This window comes from Akebia trifoliata, chromosome 16 (assembly GCF_017979445.1).
Source record: "Akebia trifoliata isolate Shusen 1 chromosome 16, ASM1797944v1, whole genome shotgun sequence".
Lineage (NCBI taxonomy): Eukaryota > Viridiplantae > Streptophyta > Magnoliopsida > Ranunculales > Lardizabalaceae > Akebia > Akebia trifoliata.
The window spans coordinates 22,334,502-22,353,448 of NC_141390.1; the positions used below are offsets into that span (position 1 = coordinate 22,334,502).

Consider the following 18,947-nt stretch of genomic DNA (forward strand, 5'->3'; position numbering starts at 1 on the left):
AAAACTCAATAAATTCATCCTCAAATATTGGGCTATCGTATCCTTCATCATAAGCTTTTCCCACATATTATCAGATTCAACACCATCAGATCCTTTATCAGAATCTAATCCCATGTCTACGTTGCAACAAACTCCCTCTCTTGCGTCGGAACTACTGCATGAACTATTTTCTGAGACTTTCTTTTCGGATGAATTACGCGACTCAAAGAATTTACTTTTTTCTCTACGAGAGCAAACACCCTCATCCATATCAACATCCCCACCATCAAACAGACAATTCATTGTAGAAGGAAAATTGTACCTAAACATAGATGTGCCAAATTTAGAAATATTTCTAAGAGGATTAATTGAAGAAAGTAATACGAGTAGACATACATAGGGGTTGAACATCCTGAAATATCGACGCATAGGTCTGGATTGGAGGGATCTGAATCTGGAACATTTCGATGCGCAGGTGGATAAATTGAACTCCCAACTTTACTGTAGACAAAACAATATGAATCAAAAATTCATGAAAAGTTTATATATGATTTTTTAAGGTTCGAATCGCCCTAGCGTATGCCTAGTTTCATATACTAACCTAATAGGTGATGAATCTGGAATTTGTCCACTATCATTGCATCCCTTGGTTGGATTTGTTGAAATATGATCATCTTCAACATTCCTTTGTAAATGGGATTGAAAAAATAATTAGAGATGAATCGCATCGATATAACTTAGACTGCAACAAGTTCTTAATTTAAAATAAAATTAAAGAAATAACAAACCTAGTTGCACATCTTTCTATTTTCAACAACTTCGAAGGGATCACAATCGGCTCTAACATTTTTTCCCTTCTGCATGTGTAAAATCGTAAATCATTCGTATCAACCACAAATAAAATAAAACAAATAATTTTTTTCCTATAATAGATACGAGTTTATGATGTCTCATACCTATTTTCAAACATATTCTGTGTATGCATAAGGTTAGTATCATTTTCCATTTCAACAAACCGTCGAGATTTCGTGATGAAAATGTATATGGTTTGGGAATCTTCCGGTACTCCAAAGAACATCTCTTTAACGTCTGCATCATTTTCTATATCTATCTCGACGAATGGAGGGCTAATTCTATACAAATATTTTAACTTCAAATTTATCTCATATCTCGACTACATGCGGTGACTTCATACATCATGTCGGTAAATATTTTAAATGAAATATCACGTCCAACATACTTATTCTTGCATTTACCACTATACTTAAACCCGCCAAATGGGTCTACAATCTCTCCATCATAAAAGCATATCAACGAAATCTTCCTTTTATCCATTTATTAGATTCTCCCTGCATATGATATTTTCATACTAAGAGTGAGATTATTTATGACCAAATGGGAAATCTAAAAAAATATATACAAAAAATGGTACATATTCTATCATACCTTTAAGACACAATACATCAAACACATTAAATGCAACACGATAATCAAGTTCTAAGACACTAACAATTGTTGTTCTAACTCATGAGAAAAATATCATCTTACAATTTAAAATTCTACTAAATTTCAATAAAACTAAATAATGAAAAAAATATCATTACATTACATTTCTTTAAAATTTAAAAATCTAATAGATCATAACTATTTTACTCAATGTCAAAAGGCTTCTTTTGACATTAGATCAGAACTATTTTAATCAATGTCAGAAGGAACCTTCTGACATTAGATCAGAACTATTTTATCAATGTCAGAAGGATCCTTCTGACATTGGATCAGAACTATTTTACTCAATGTCAAAAAGCTCATTTTGACATTAGATCAGAATTATTTTAATCAATGTCAGAAAGAGCCTTCTGACATTAGATCAGAACTACTTTAATAAATGTCAGAAGGAGCCTTCTGACATTAGATCAGAACTATTTTAGTCAATGTCAGAAGGATCCTTCTGACATTAGATCACAACTATTTTAATCAATGTCGTAAGGCTAGTATAAATGAAAAAATCGACATTTCATAAATAAATGCATTGAAGAAAAATTTAGCAACACCTTTTATTGGTTACATGCTGAAAATTTGAGGTAGACTTTACATGTTAGGTGTACATTAAAAGACACCATTCAAAGGTTTTTCATTGTCTTCCTATGTCACCATTTTTGGTGCGTGATATACTTGTATGACAAAATACATGTATCTTAATAAATCAATGAAACATAAAACTAATTTATACATATTTCAGAAATCAGAAAATTACTATCTTACATGCATATAGGTATATTACACGAATTTGGTGGGTAGGATTTACCCTAGTAATGTGTAATCATACGTCCATATCATGGGATGTTATATAATAAAAAAGATCATGTACGGCCATACACAACTGGATCTCATATCTTGGTTGCAAATTTAACATATCATATATGGACACACAACTGAATCACATATTAAACAATGCAAGTGCTGCCCACCCAAAATAATAATAAATAACAAAATCTAGAGTTATAGAGAACAAAAACAGAGCAGTTACAATAATAAAGGCCGGAAGCCTTACCATGGAGCACCATCCACAAGACTATCACGAACACTACGGTAACTCTGTTGAGTATTTAAAGGTGCATTCTTATAGGCCCCACCGATGGTGAGGAGATGGGCATAAATCCACACTATTGCCACTGAGCAATTTGTCCGCAAATCGATTAAATATATGACACTTTGAGTGTAAAAGATGAGGAATGTACTGCAATTAAGCATTTTAAGGATGTTTGCACGGGTTTACAAGTAAGAAACCACTACTACTATTTCTGTCTGAGCATAAGACTTGGATAATACTCACTTCCAAATAGATTATGAATTTGTGCCAACACCCATACAACACTCAAGCATTGACCTCAAAAGTTTTATGCTCAAGCTCAGCTTAAGTCAGTCGTATTTCCTTCTACTCACAAGCTTGGTGGGGTTAATTTTGGAAGGTTGAAGCAATAAGTGAAGCTTCAAAGTTATACTACGAAGTGTCCAATTTCATTGTGAATGTTTATTTCTTCCTGTCGAAAGGGGATTTAGAATTTGAAATCTTGAGCCCTGACGTACAGATTTTTATTAAAACTAATAATATCCTGACTTCAACTTGGACAGAGGTAAGAGAAACAGAGTAAATGTGTGGCAACAACAATGAATGCCAAATTTACATCAAAAAGGGGAATCATATCGACAAAAACCCAATAGCAATGTCCATCCCTAACAATATTAAGAACAAGATACCTAATCTCGCTAAAAATATCAGGATGGTGATCCAAACATAGATCAACAAACCTGATCTGCAACAGGAATTGTAAGAAATGGGAACCTAAGGAAACCCTCCCCTTTTTAGAAGAAGAACTACTTTCCCTAAAAAGGTATCTTAACTTAAAGATAAATTCATTTGTAATAATTAACCATCTTCACATATATTATGACCACTATATTTTCCTAGGCAAATATTTGAATTGAGATCGAACTCAAAATGAAAGACTAGATACAATTCATAGTTCATACGCTTGGTATCATTTTTCATTTCAACAAGGCGTCGAGATTTCGTTATGAAAATGTATATGGTTTGGAAATCTTCCGGTACTCCAAAGAACATCTCTTTAACGTCTGCATCGTTTTCTATATCTATCTCAACGAATGGATGGCTAATAAAAGTATATTAACGAAATCTTCCTTTTATCCATTCATTAGATTCTCCTTGTATATGGTATTTTCATATTAAGAGTGAGATTAGTTGTGACAAAATGAAAAATCTATAAAAATACTAGGAAATAATGGTGCACATTCTATCGAACATTTAAGAAGGAATACATCGAACACATTAAATGCAACACGATAATCAAGTTCTAAGACACTAATAATTGTAGTTCTAACTTATGAGAAAAATATCATCTTATAATTTAAAATTCTATAAAAATTTTATAAAACTAACTAATGAAAAAAATTATCATTGCATTTCTTTAAACATTAAAAATCTAATACAACTCTAGAAAATCAACATTAAACATGAAACTCTAACAAATCCAAATCAATCCAAAAAATTAGTCATTAATGATAAAATTTACATCAATCCTAAATAGTCTAAAAATTCAATTACTAATTGTACCTAATCAAATTTACAATCTCGGGTTCGAATACCCCAAAACACATACACAAACAATTTCAATTCAAATTTCTCACGATCTTCACAACAGAGAGAGATAAATCGAAACTATTCTCATGATCTCCACAACAGTGAGAGATAGATCGAAACTATTCTCATGATTTCCACAACAATGAGAGACAAAGACGGAGAAACTTGCAAGTTTCTCACGTTCTAACAACGGAAAGAGATAGAGAGAGAGAGAGAGGGAAACTTGCTATATTTTCTAAATCTATCCAACGGAGAGAGAGAGAGAGAGAGAGAGAGAGAGGTCATACCTCTTCGTCTTCGATTTCTTGTTGCACTTGTTCGAAGGAAACCCTTTCAACTGTAATTTCAGACATTTTTATCAAAAGAGACGAGGACAAAATGGTATTTTCAGTAAACATTAACAAAAGGGTATTTTCGGGAAAAAAAATTATTGGTTTACTGTTTTTACCGTTTTGGTAAAATAAATTAATTCCGAAAACGGTAAATTTACCGTTTTCGGAATTAATTGCTACAGTGTACCGTTTTGGTAAATAATGGAAAAGTTGTGCATGTTTTGGTAAATCTGCCAAGATAATACAAAGCACAAGAATTTACGTGGTTTGGCATTACGCATATGTCCACAGAACAGAACAAGAACAATCCTATTTTCTCTCTTAAGTTTTACAACCCTAGAGATCTCTATTTATAAAATCAAGAGTTACCAAAACAAGTAAAACTCCCCAAAACAGAATCCCCTTAATAAAATATTACACGATTGCCCTTTTCATATTCATATTCCTTAAAAAATTCGGAACAAGGGCTCTACCTCCTTCACCCCCATCAGCTGACCAGGCAGCAGGACCCCCATGGCTCTGCGTAGTGCAACAAAATACAAGACATTTACACAACAAAATCTAAGGCACAAGAATACAAATCCATGTATCTTAACGTATTTTCAAGCAAATGAGACATATCCAAATGATATAGATGCCATCGACATGTTTTGGTGCACAATTAATACAATTTTGTAGTTTTTTGAGACTTAAAAGAACCCCAAGTCTTCGTATCAAAATATGTAAAATAAAAAAATGAACAAACATAGGACTTCTATCAATGACACAATGTCTATTTTCTATGCTTTAGGAAAAATGTGTTGGATTTCTCAACAACATGTTAATGAGTGCATCCTTTATGATGAAATACACATCCATACCTTGAGTTGTTCATTCAGCCATTTCTAAGCCTATATTTGTAGCCGCAATGCTTCGATGATATCAATACCCCTGTTATATGGAGCAGAGGAATATATTTAGAAACTTCCAACTGAACTCAACATTAAAGAGATTAGTTGATTTAATATGATCGAAGGCTTTTTAAATGAGACTGACTTGCATTAGAAGCTAGAAAATTTCATGCCAGTCTTGAGAAATTGGGAGTCAGAAGTTACCAAGAAGGAAGCAATATGATTCAAGTAGTTATTTTATGTCTAAACTAATTTAGCAAACAAATTAGTAAAAATAATTTTTTAGGCTTCAAACAATCATGAAAAGCACTTTGGCCTTGGTCCAGTAGCCTAATTGACAAGTTTTTTCACCCCATCTAAAAGTTCACCCTAAGATAATAGATATTGACGGTTGAACCAAACACTTGATGCATATGTGATTGAAATAGTTGGGTCACCAACTTGGGATCCATTTCAATCGTTTGAGGATCTTTAATTTATTCATTTTAGTCTATTGGTGGTCTAAATAATCCAAGTTAACAGAGTCGATATACATATACTTCTAGCTTGAACTGGAGTCCTATGAGAAGAAAAAAAAAAGTAATCTTGTTGGATTATCAGTCTCTGGATGCGAAAATTTTAAGTTTCTTGATGTTGGGAATTTGAATTCATCTATATAAGCAATGCAAATATCCACTATCAATCTCTGGATACGAAAATTTTAAGTTTCTTGATCTCCATTCGAATGGGCTAATTGGTTCTATACCTTAAACACCTTAAAAAACTGCACAAACTTATTTCCATTTTTTGGCTTTTTCAACAATGATCCACACCCAAGGGTATTGTGTCAATGAGCAGCACAAGTATTGCAAGGTATGTCAACAGTGCATGAGTGTGATGAAACAAAAAATTTATAGGTTACTCAATATATTTTTAGACAATATTTTCACTTAGAAATTTTTAGTCCTGTTCAATTTCTAAAACATGCTCAATGGAAACTCCCTGGCCTTGCAACTCAATTTCCTCACTTAAATAAAGTTTTATACTACTAATTTGACTCCACTTCCCTAATCTAGTCGTACTTAACCAAAATAGCACATTTTTTAAAAAAAATATGTAAAAAATCAAAACTTTCCAAATCACATAAATATATTATATATATATATATATATATATATATATATATATATATATATATATATTTATCGATGAGCTGGGTTGTGAACGGGACCCCATCCTAATATTAAGGATCAACCATCTTACATAGTTGCAAGTTACATCATCTAAGACAATATTTACCAATTCATGAGGAATTAAGTTACAATAAAAAAAATCGCATAAAAGTTCTTAGCCATAGCTCCTCTCTTAGCCAAATAATCCACCGCGATATTAGCTCTGTTGGAAAGTTGCATTAGTCAGAAATTAGGTTGTATGGAGGCAATGTTATTTGCTTTTCAGAGTTGGATTTTTTTTCTAATCTAGACACTCTAGGAAGCCTTTTGTGACCTATTCTACATCGATTTCTAATGTAAATGAGAAAGGTTGCAACTCTAATCAAAGTATCTTGGGATCCCCATTAGAAGTTTGTAGTTGTTACATGTGAGTCAACTCTGTCACGAGTGTTGGTATATAAAAAAAAGACATTTAGGTTCATAACAAACCATAAAATAAAAAATAAAAAAAATGGAGGCTGAAAAGCTATATTCTAGGCTTCAGAACAGAAGAATGCTATTTTTTATTTTCATTTCTGGATTCCACTCATCAAGTTCTTATTTGGCATGTGTTGGGTTATGTCTTCTATTCTTGATATATGAAGAGTTGTCATGAATTCAACCCAGATCTTTTGATGATCTGCTAATGACCCATTTAATTCGCCCCCAACCAAAATATTGGACCCATTTGGTTTGAATTTGGATCTGACTCGTTTACCCTCTTTGTAACCCTAAGTATATAAAGGGTAAGAGATGAAACCCTAAGGGAGTTAGAGAGATATACGAGAGGCAGAGAAATTGTAATCATGTTCTTCTTTGATTATCACAGTGAAATCGCCGTTTTTGCCCATGGACGTAGGTCAATGCTTTGACTGAACCACATATATCTTGTGTCTTATGAGATTATTTGTGTTCTTATTGATTTATACTTCGGATCTGAGGGTTTTTTCTAACAATATTTCTCTATGAGAACACCACAATATTATTTGGGATAACATCCTATAGTAAATTAGTAATAGACCAACATCAAACTAATTCAAATCTTTAGTTCGCTTCCATTAGACCAAGAAATTAAGAAACATGTTTTAGTGAATTTGGTCATCCATTCCTCCTCCAAAGTTGAGAAGAGAACCTTTCCAAGATTTGGAATTAGTCTCTTTTGGTACAAACTACATCTGTTTAATTAACACAATTTCAATTTACATTTTGCAAATAATTTTTCAAGACATGTTGAAGGTTCAAAACTTGACAGGATTGTAAGGAATTTATATTCTATTCCTATGCAAAGTACCCTATAAATGTAAATTTCCTTACAGATTTTCTACAAATCAGTTAAACCACAATTCCTACATCCTTCTGCCGATGAGATTGGACGGCCAGTTCTTGCAAGGTTTTATACATAAAAGGTTGAGAAAGTGTTTGGGAAATCTGACAGAGGTATCAACTACTAATGTACCATTGCTTTTTTGTTTCAATCTCATAACTGTTGGAAAACTCCAACCAATGTAATTTTTCAACTATTTAAGTGCCACAGTAGTTGAAAAAAACAATCTCATGTTCAAAGAAAATCCAATCCTCCTACTAACTCAACTATCTCAAAAATAATGTTTCATTCTAAAATTTGAATTCTCCCTTCAAGATTTATTTTAAGTTTGACAATGTGTATTCAAGTTCATTTCGTTCTTATGCCCATTGGTTCATTCAAATTTTAATAATTTCATTTTTTAAGTGATAAGATATGTTTAATTAGACAAGAACACGGTGTTTGTGCATTAGGAAACAATAACTCTCATCTTGACACAACGATGAAGAAGTTGTTCAAGGAATGTTTATCATGGTAAGGAACAATGTCATGAAACTAAAAGGCGTAAAAAGGAACCCAAGAAGTTTGATACACCATTGGCTTCTCTGTGTACATAAGATATGAACTCCTTAATCTTTTTCCAATACAGATAATTATCTTTGCAACTTGCATTGCTCTCCATGGGATTGACTTCAGTCCCTTAATCAAGGAAGCAACAATAGTTAAGTTAGAAGAAACTCCAATATTTGTAAAAATGAGTCTTGCGATCAATGCAATCAACATCTATGGGATGAGTCAGGACATGCTCTGCCATTTTCCATGTAGAGAAAGATTATACTTCTATATATGTTAAGAAATTCTTACACCCCAAGCCTTACAATATAGAGATGCTAATAAGGACTTCTAGTCAATTAGCTCATGCCATGTTTTTTTATCATATATTTTTATCTTTCTTTTTGTTGGTAAGATTAGATTGGAGTCAAAGAGACGACTTCTTTTATTAACAAATGTTACCAATTACAACATCTTATGAAAATATTTCAAATAACCTTGGCAACAATGTTGTTCATTTGAAAAAAAAATATTCTTTGTACAATCTTTCTTCATCTTCTATTTGGCGCTTGAAGTCTGCGAATCCTCTTCAACTTTTTGCCCTGCCTAAATCGTTCTCCTTCCAGAGTCCTCGTGAGCCATCCATTTTCCTTCCAGAAGATAGTATATCCAATCACAATGCCAATAACTTCTCCACATCCACAGCCCATCAACATAAATTTCCAATCAAAGCCACTTGCAAAGGTGGAATCCTTGAATTGTGGAAAAGTTGTCGGTGGCAAACTCGTATTGCTATCTCTGCATTGCCTTGATAATGGAAATCCACATAATCCTGGATTACCTTGATAAGAAGCATTTGAAAATGTATTAAATTGTCTGCCTTCTGGTATGCTTCCAACAAGATGGTTATGTGAAAGGTTCATCATTCCAAGGAATGTAAGAAGCAGTAATTCCTGAGGAATCTCTCCCGAGAGCTTGTTTAGCGAGAGATCCAAAGCTTGAAGTTGAGTCAAATTTCCTAGCGATGATGGGATGTGACGTACGAAGTCATTCCGAGACAAATTTAGTAGAACAAGAGATTTGAGATCTCCTATCACTCCTGGAATTTCACCTTGGAATAGGTTGTTGGAGAGATCTACTGAGACTAACTTGGTAAAGATTTTCTCTAGTACCATTTGTTGTCCTTTGTATGAGAGAATAATTGAGAGATTATAATATTGAATATAACCTCCAAGATACAATTGGGATGCATTCCCAACCATCATCATGGCTTTCCAGCTCTGAAAGTATTTTGCAGGCAAAGGTCCTGCAAATCTATTGGAAGAAATATCTAGGACCTGCAACTTTTGAAAATCAGAATCAGTTTGAGGATGTTCAATGGAACCATAGAATCTGTTGGATTTCAATACAAGGACCTGCAATGAAGGCAATGTCCCTAACCAGAAGGGGAAGGTATCATGTAACATATTGTTTCCAAGGTCTAGAATTTCTATCATTTTCCAATTAGCTAAACATCTTGGAAAGGATCCTTCCAATTTATTACGAGAGGCTTGAAAGATATTCACAGAACTCAAATTGCAAATTGATTCAGGAATTTCACCATTTAATTCATTATCACTGAGTTTCAAAAACGATAACTTTTTGCAATCACCAAGTTTTGCCGGAATCTGTCCACTTAGATTGTTTATGGACAAATCCAAAAAATTTAAATTTGATATCCTTCCAATCTCATCTGGTATCTGCCCAGAAAATCTATTATTAAACATGATCAAGTAGTCGAGATTAAGAAGAAGCCCGATTTCAGGAGGGAGTATTCCTACCAACTTATTGTCACTGAGTTTCAAGAATGAGAGTCGGGTCCAATTGGACAGAAAGAATGGGTAGATTTGACCAAATAGTTGATTGTTACTGATATCGAGGTTTACGAGTTGGGTTAAGGAGGCCATGGAAAGAGGCAAAGGACCAGAGAGGTTGTTGAGTGACAGAACAAGATACTTAAGGTTGGTGCAAAATCCAAGCTCATTGGGAATGCTGCACTGCAAGCTTGTATTCGAGAGATGTAGTAAGTTGAGAATGCTAAGGTTACCTATCCAAGATGGTATGGGCCCACTAGTAAACGGGTTATTAGATAAATCAAGCGCTATGAGATTAGTTAGAAGGCCAATTTCGGGGGGTATCTTACCATTGAGCTTGTTCATTCTCAAGTCAAGGAAATAAAGTTTGGTAAGATACTTGATTTCTGATGGAATCGATCCCTCCGATGAATTATTACTCAAGTCAAGGCCTTGGAGGTTCTTAAGAGTAGTAAAGAGTTGCACTAGAATACGGCCTGTTATAAGATTAGAAGACAAGTCCATTTTGACTAAGTTGGGGCAGTGAAAGATGAATGGGGGAACCTCATCTCCCAGTGAGTTACTAGAGAGAAAGAGTTCTGTCAATGATGCCATGCCCTTAAACTGATGAATCGGGTCTGGATTCGTTAGATGGTTTTCATCAAGAAGGAGCTGTTGTAACTTTTGTAAATTACTAAGCTCATGTGGGATCGCACCAGATAAGTAATTGTCGAAAAGCCACAGTTCTTCGAGATCTAAGAGATTTCCTATCTCAGAAGGGATCATACCTGTGAAATAGTTGTCATACAGATAAAGAGAAGTGAGTTTTGAAAGAGACCCAATTTGAATTGGGATTTCTCCAAACAAACTGTTGTAACCGAGGTTTAGGAATGTGAGATTGGGGAAGGCGGAGAAGTCGAATTCATCAAGGGTACCATTCAGGCTCTGTCTAGGGAGGTCGATCTCGACGACGATCTCGAAGTTGTTGTCGCATTGAATTCCAGTCCAATAGCAAGGATTGGTGACATCATCAGACCATGAATCCATAATAGATCCAGTCAAATTGAACAAACTTTTTTTCCATTTGAGCAAAGCTTGTGCTGATGATGATGATGATGAAGTTGTTGATGCTGAAGTAGTCTGTTGTTGTATTATAAGAAGAAAAGCAAAAGAGATCATCAGAAAGACAAAGAAGAAACTTTTCTTCTTCATATGTAATAATGTTATAGCCATCACTCACTTGAATGAATGACTATCTCTCAAAAACCATATTATATTTATAATACGAAATACATTTTCCATTATTATTACATGGAAGACAGAGAGCACAAAGTGTCTCTTCTGTTTGACTACAACACGTTGTAACGTATCTCTTACGTTTGACTAGAACACATGTCTCATACGGTTGACTAGAACAACGTTTCAACGTGTCTCTGCTCTCTCGACCTAAAAATTTCCTTGCAATCCAGCAGCATACTCCTGTCTCCCCGTCATCTCAAGATTTGGTAAAGTTTATAAAAACAAGATATTTCTAATTAAAAAATATTTAATAATATTAAATATTCAAATAAAATAGTGATAATTACCTAATTTAGGTGAAAACTAAGGATTTTTTATAATACAATAAAGTAACTTACTTTACACTTTAAAGATTACAAAAGTCATCACCTATCACGGCCCTAATTGAAAACACTTTAAAGACTACAAAAGTCATCATCTTCTATCACGGCCCTAATTGAAATAAGGGAATGTGACCGTGTTTGACAGATAAAAAGGATATTACTTTTTTTCTTAATAAAATCTTCTTTCTTCTATCATGGACCTTATTAGAGTAATTGAACGAGACCTGTGTTTGATGAATAATAAGGATATTGCTTTTTTTCTTAGTAAATTTTTTTTTTTTAAAGATTCTTTAGATCAACATTGTTAAGGTCTTATCCCAAAAGTAAATAATGACGGTTAATGAACAAGAGTATTTCTTAGTTCCTTTGAACACTAATATTGTTTTTCTTACAAATTAAATCTTATCTTTTAAAAATAAATATTCAAAATACTGATATAGATCATAATATTGCATACAATACAAATCAATGTAATGTTACAATACAAAATGATTATGAGAGGGATGTAAATGAATTTGTTGATAATAATTTGAGTTCGTCATCCGACGATGATGAAAATATATTCGATATTTATATTGGTAAAATTTTTAGTAATGTAATTGAATTAAGAGAAAAAATAATTGTATTAACTATTAAAAATAATTTTAGAATAAAATATGTTATTAATAATAAAGAAAATGTTATAGTTAAATGAGATGTTCTAAACTGTGATTGGCGCATATATGCAAAAAAAAATTCAAATGGTGATTTATTTACTATACGCAAATTTAACACAACCCACACATGTATGGGTATAATGGATTCACGACCTCATCCTCAAGCTAGTACTAACTGGATAAAAGAAAAAATATTAACTCGAGTAAGGAATTATCAATTTTATTCTCCCCAATCTATAGTGGCTGATATTATAGATGAATATAATGTATCTATCACATATATAAAAGTTTGGAAAGCAAAAGAAAAAGTTAATCGTGAAATACATGATTGTGAAGTTGAGGAATATAAAATTATTGAATATTAATGTCAAACTATTTTAGAAACAAATTCATAAAGTTTTTATTTTATTAAAATTAGTCTAAATAATCATTTTCAATGTATTTTTATATTTTTTAAAGCATGTATAAATGATTTTAAAAATGGATGTTTACTAATTGTAGGATTAGATGGTACATTTTTAAAAGATAAATATCAAGGTATACTGCTTGCTGCTGTTGCTCACGACCCAAATTATGGTATTTTGCCACTTGCATATGCAATAGTTGAACAAGAAAATAAAGATACTTGGGAATGATTTTTAAATTATTTTGAAATGTCACATAGATTTTACGATTTTAATAAAATTTTATTTATTTCAGATAAACAAAAAGGAATAATATTTACAATTAATAAATATTTTCCTTCATCATTTCATTTTTTTTGAATTCAACATTTTCAACCAAATTTAAAAAGAATTTATAAATCAGAGGAAGATCCGATACATGCATTAGTTCATTGGATAGTAAGTCATTATCCAATACCTCATTTTAGAATAATAAGATCAAATGCAAATAAAAGTTCTAATTCATGGATATTAAAATTGCGTATGAAATCAATAACCAGATTATTAGAGTATTAGGTATAAAATAATTGAATTACATAATAAACATAGATCAAAGAGTATTACTTGGGATTCTCAATTAGCTCCAAGGATAGAAAATAAAATTCGAAAAAGAATACAAAAAGCTATTAGTTGTGAACTTTTAACTATTAATGATATGAGATTTGAAGTATATGATCGCGAGAAATTCAAAACGCATATACTTCAAATGAATAATAGATATTGTACTTGTGGCAAATGGGCTCAAACACTTATTCCATGCCAACATGCAATAAAAGTATGCGATATGAAAAGATGGGATAAATATCAATTTTGTTCTAACGAATTTAGTGTTGAAAGATATAAATATTGTTATGCAACTTCTATGGAAGGTATTTCTGATCCATATGAGTTAGAAAATCCTCCTCAACGAAAAGAACAAATATTGTCGCCTATGACTCGACGTTGACCTGATCGTCCAAAGGTAAACAAAAAGAAGATTGACGTTCAAAATGTACAACCATTACATTGTAGTTGTTGCGAAAATATTGGATACAATCGATCTACATGTAGAAATTCAATTCGAAAATAATTGTAATTTTTTAATTTTGTTTAAATGTTTGTGTTTAATTTTGTATATAAATTTGTAAGTTGAGATGTAATATATACGTATGAAAATAATGGAGTAGTTCGTAAGAATATGGGGACGTAGTTGCTAGATTATGCAACGAACCTCGTAAACAAATATTGAGTTTCTTATATTATAATTATGTTATTTTATTTAACAAATAAATAACGTGGCAAAATGTAAAATATAATTCAAATGCGAATTTAAAAATATAGTTCACGTGGTAAATAGCATTGAACTCACCACTTAGTATTGAGTTCACCACTTTTTAACTTAGTATTGAGCTCATCACTTATGTTATTTTATTTAACAAATAAATAACATGGAAAAATGTAAAATATAGCTCAAATGCGAATTTAAAAATATAGTTCACGTGGTAAATACCATCGAACTCACCATTTAGTGTTGAGTTCACCACTTTTTAACTTAATGTTGAGTTCACCACTTAGTTATGAGCTCATCACTTAGTGTTGAGTTCACCACTTTTTAACTTACTGTTGAGCTCACCACTTAATAATGAGCTCATCACTTAATGTTGAGTTCACCATTTTTTAACTTAGTGTTGAGCTCACCACTTAGTAATGAACTCATCACTTATGTTATTTTATTTAACAAATAAATAATGTGGCAAAATGTAAAATATAGCTCAAATGCGAATTTAAAAATATAGTTCACATGGTAAATACCATCAAACTCACCACTTAGTGTTGAGTTCACCATTTTTTAACTTAGTGTTGAGCTCCCCACTTAGTAATGAGCTCATCACTTAGTGTTGAGTTCACCACTTTTTAACTTAGTGTTGAGCTCACCACTTAGTGTTGAGTTCACCACTTTATAACTTAGTATTGAGCTTACCACTTAGTAATGAGCTCATCACTTAGTGTTGAGTTTACCACTTTTTAATTTGGGGGTGGAGTCGGAAAATATAACTTGCATAGGGATGGTTTAGTATTGGAGGGAAATCTAAATCTTTTGTGGACATAACTTGCATTAGGTGAACTGAGAAAATATATGAATAATGATTTTCTATAAATTCATTAGGGATGGTTTAGTATTGGGGGGAAATCTAAACTTAATCATGTAACAAACTTAATTACGTGACAAACTTAATTACATGGTAAATATTTCGAATCCAAACTTAATCACGTGGCAAACAAACATAATAACTCTTGACCAAATCGTAATATATAACATAATAAACGATTAAAAATGACAGTTCTTGCCTTGATTACAATCACCTTTTAATAATTCTCAAGCTGATTTTTTAGACACGTTTCTTCCTGGATTACATCTAGGTAAAACAATATCTAATTCTTCAGCAGATAGGGGCTGAGATAACTGAAGATGTGGAGCCAGTGGACTTTGTGGAGTCTGTAGGTATTGCATCTGATATTCATGTGCATGCTAAGATGATGACTGAAGATTTGGAGCATCTAGAGTCTGTGAGTATTGTGTATGATATGGCTCTAAAGGAGAAAATGATGAGTGTATATCATAAGGGGGATCCAACAAAGATGAAAAATAACTTGTCCCAAGATTTGCACGCATCATTTCCTCATGTTGATCAACATGTACTAGAATATAATCACCCTGACTCATCTGTGTGTAATATCCAATCCCATCATATTGCTGCTCTCGAGACTCCTCATCCTATTGCCCTCCAGACTCCTCATCACCACCCTCTTCGTTGTCGTCATCGTTCTCCTCCTCCTCCTCATCTTCATCTTCATCTTCATCGTCATCATCATCTTCAGGCTTAGGCTCAAGCTCAGGCTCAGGTTCAAGTTCAGGCCCAGGCTCAGGCTTACGTCGACGTTGTGAAACTGTATAGACAGGCTCACTCGATCTAAGTATTTGAAGAGGCAAAGGCAGTAGCAATGTTAAGGTCGAGATAGCAGCTTCCAATTGATTTATGACTCATCCATTGACATCCATCTCACGGATCTGCGAAGTCAAAGAATTAAGAACATCGGCTTGAAAAATAATACATTATGTTAGATATAAATTTTTATTAAAAAAATTAAATTATTAAAATAAATGTTATAAATTACCACGTTATAACATCTGTCTTTGTATAATGCGTACAAGTTATCCATATAACCACGAGGCATATATCGTGGCTCAAGAAAATGCAGCGTCGGATTATGCATCCGAGGACAGTACTATTTCTGAAATTCCTCGGATGACCAATTAGCTAAATATTTTTAAAATTACCATGTCAGTCATAACATAATTAACATAATTGACATAACCGAACTTCACTTTTTAAAATTACCTTGCAAATCCTCACATAATTGACTATGTACGAGAAATCTAATAAATCTTTCTTCTCAATCTAACATTATTGTGGTATCTATTGTTCCCCTCCTCAATGTAACCTACTGTTGGACAGGATCCGGGATAAACTGTTGTAAATTGAATTGTTGCATACATCTATTCGCAGGATGATACAATACAGTGTGTAAAAATATTGATGCAAACTCATATCATGAGTTATACGTATAATATCGATATCTCTACCTATAGTATGAAGATATGGGGTCCATACAACCTAAAGAAGAATAAATAATTAAATAAATGAGAAGAAATATCATAATAATAATTTAATTAAACATATAAATTAAAAATATTTATATTTACCATAGAGAGAAGAAGAAAATCCAACTCGGTCCGATATGGTAAAATACTATGATGCGGACTACCAATATACATCATATTATGTGCCATCCATCTACACGCTCGAGGGAATGAAAGATCATCACTCGTAAGTATGGGCCTACCTATTGGTAATCGTTCGTGTGCCCATACTTGTAATAACGGTGTACATCCCATAAGTCTCGATGGTCATTTTCCCTCGTTCATTACAAATTTGCCAAGAGAATAATACAAAAATGCAAGAACAACAGCACCCCAAGCATAACATGACGTAAGAAATAGATCCCTAAATAAATGTAGTAGACTACTGTCGACAGTATTACCCGATGCATCTGAAAATAGTATGGCTCCACATAATGTCAATAGATATCCACGAGTATAATTATTTACCTAATATAAAGTTAAAAATTATTAAATAATAAAAATTCATATATATATATATATATATATATATATTTATATAAATTTTAATTTAATATTTTTATAATAATAAAAAATTAAAATTTACCTCATTTATAGACATATCTCTATTTGACAATTTCTCAAATGTATCACGTAGTCATGTAAGACTAATAGAACGATAAGAAGATCTTCCATCAGCAGGAGGTAGCCTTCCAAGACACTCATAGATAAGATTGGGATATTCCTCTTTCGTTGTACGTGGTATAACAATAGGGTTCCCATTAATCTTCAGTCCCAAACAATGAAAAGTATCCTCTAATGTGATGGTCATCTCTTCGAATGGAAGGTGAAACATGCAAGTTTGTGGCTAAAATCTCTCAGTTAATGCATAGTAAATGCATGAATCATGATGCAGCCACCGGATGCGTTGGTAATGCTCAAAACCAACAGCAGTAGCAAGGACTTCTCATTGACCACTAATGTCCCAATCTCTAAAAAATTGTGCATGATATCACACTCGTAAATGGGAGTCGTAATCAATCTGCATAGTTATAAAATTAATTATTAAATAATTATATAATTGTAACCTATCTCCGCATTAATAATTTTTAAATAAAAATTCTAACCTATCCCATTCACATATCACTCGATATATGACCCTGTCGATTGGTTAAAACAACATCTGTAGTCGGACCACCAGGAATACGTCCATCATTAGCTGCCATCTATTACAATAATTTTTTTATATAACTATAATATTTGAATACTTATTTTACTTATTAACTTTAGTAATCGATTATAACAACACGACCATAATTGATAAGATTCCAATAATTCGATTTTGGGACCCTAAATTCACAAAGATTATAAACATTTAAATTTTAGTTCCTATAAATAATAACAAATTATATTAAATTTCCAAATTAATAAAGCTAATGAGAATTCTTACTAATTGCAGGTAAATAAGGCACATTTGGAAGTCAACAAATCATGAAATAAACTTCATTAAAATGTGCAAGCAAAAAGAAAGCAATCGACAAAATTTGACCGCGTTCCTCCGCCATGTCACCGCACGGCGGTGGCCCCCTAGTGCTCCGCGGTAATCTAGAGCCATCTTGCCTCAATATTTGCACAAGATGTTCCAGAGACTTCAGTCGTTGTAACTGAATGGTTCTTTCGAATCAAATCATCCGAAAAGTCGACCCAATAACCCGATTACGAATGTTATAAATTGAACGGTTGACTTTAAAGAAGGGGTCCCTCTTGACCCTCTTCTTCTCCCTAATTTCTTTGTATTTTTCCTTGTTTTTCTTTTAGAAAGGGTATTTTGTAGTAATGAGAGGATCAAGAGTTGATTGTGTTAGATTTTTCATTCCTTTAGTTCTTATTGTAATTCTTTTGGAGAACCATCAAAGAAGGAATCGAAAGTGCAACATTGTTTTACATTCTCTTCTTCATCTACTATCTTCTTTTATTTTCTTATTGCTACAGTATGATCTTTGCAATGATCGGCTAGATCCTCTTTAGAGAGATCAAGGATGCCAGAGCAAGTTCATTCTATTAATGTTGTTTCAATTTTATATTTTTGTGTTAAATGTTAAATCTGTGAATCTCTTTATGATAAGATTATCTAACTCATGCTTCTAATTCAAGCTTTGATGAGTATTACTTAGATAAGTTCAAGAACACTCATGCTCTGTGATGAATGGAATCATAAGTCGGATAATCTTGTCTAAATCAGAGATCTTCATGGATACTCTTGGGTTACAATTAATGGTTTCATCGAATCATTTTCCGATCCACGAGTAATGACTTGCTACGTGGATT

General features: G+C 32.7%; 2 protein-coding genes across 2 annotated transcripts in view; both read right to left on the minus strand.

Moving 5' to 3' along the window:
- The window catches only part of LOC147382886 (uncharacterized), a 3,123-nt gene extending 1,989 nt beyond the window's left edge, over positions 1-1,134 (minus strand). Inside the window, exons 1-5 of the mRNA XM_086427239.1 lie at positions 936-1,134; positions 768-836; positions 581-664; positions 376-480; positions 65-301 (exon numbers count right to left, since the gene is read on the minus strand). Coding sequence (XP_086283365.1) covers positions 65-301; positions 376-480; positions 581-664; positions 768-836; positions 936-1,057 — 617 coding nt within the window. The 5' untranslated portion in view covers positions 1,058-1,134. The remainder of the gene's footprint in view (positions 1-64; positions 302-375; positions 481-580; positions 665-767; positions 837-935) is intronic.
- A 7,692-nt stretch (positions 1,135-8,826) lies between these two features.
- On the minus strand, positions 8,827-11,477 carry LOC147382887 (uncharacterized). The gene has a single exon (XM_086429350.1). The coding sequence runs from the start codon at positions 11,468-11,470 to the stop codon at positions 8,957-8,959; it is 2,514 nt and encodes an 837-aa protein (XP_086285476.1). The 5' UTR covers positions 11,471-11,477; the 3' UTR covers positions 8,827-8,956.
- Positions 11,478-18,947: the final 7,470 nt, after the last annotated feature.

Excerpts from the sequence above, each read along its gene's own strand:
- LOC147382887 (XM_086429350.1), bottom strand. The coding sequence starts at position 11,470 with ATGGCTATAACATTATTACATATGAAGAAGAAAAGTTTCTTCTTTGTC.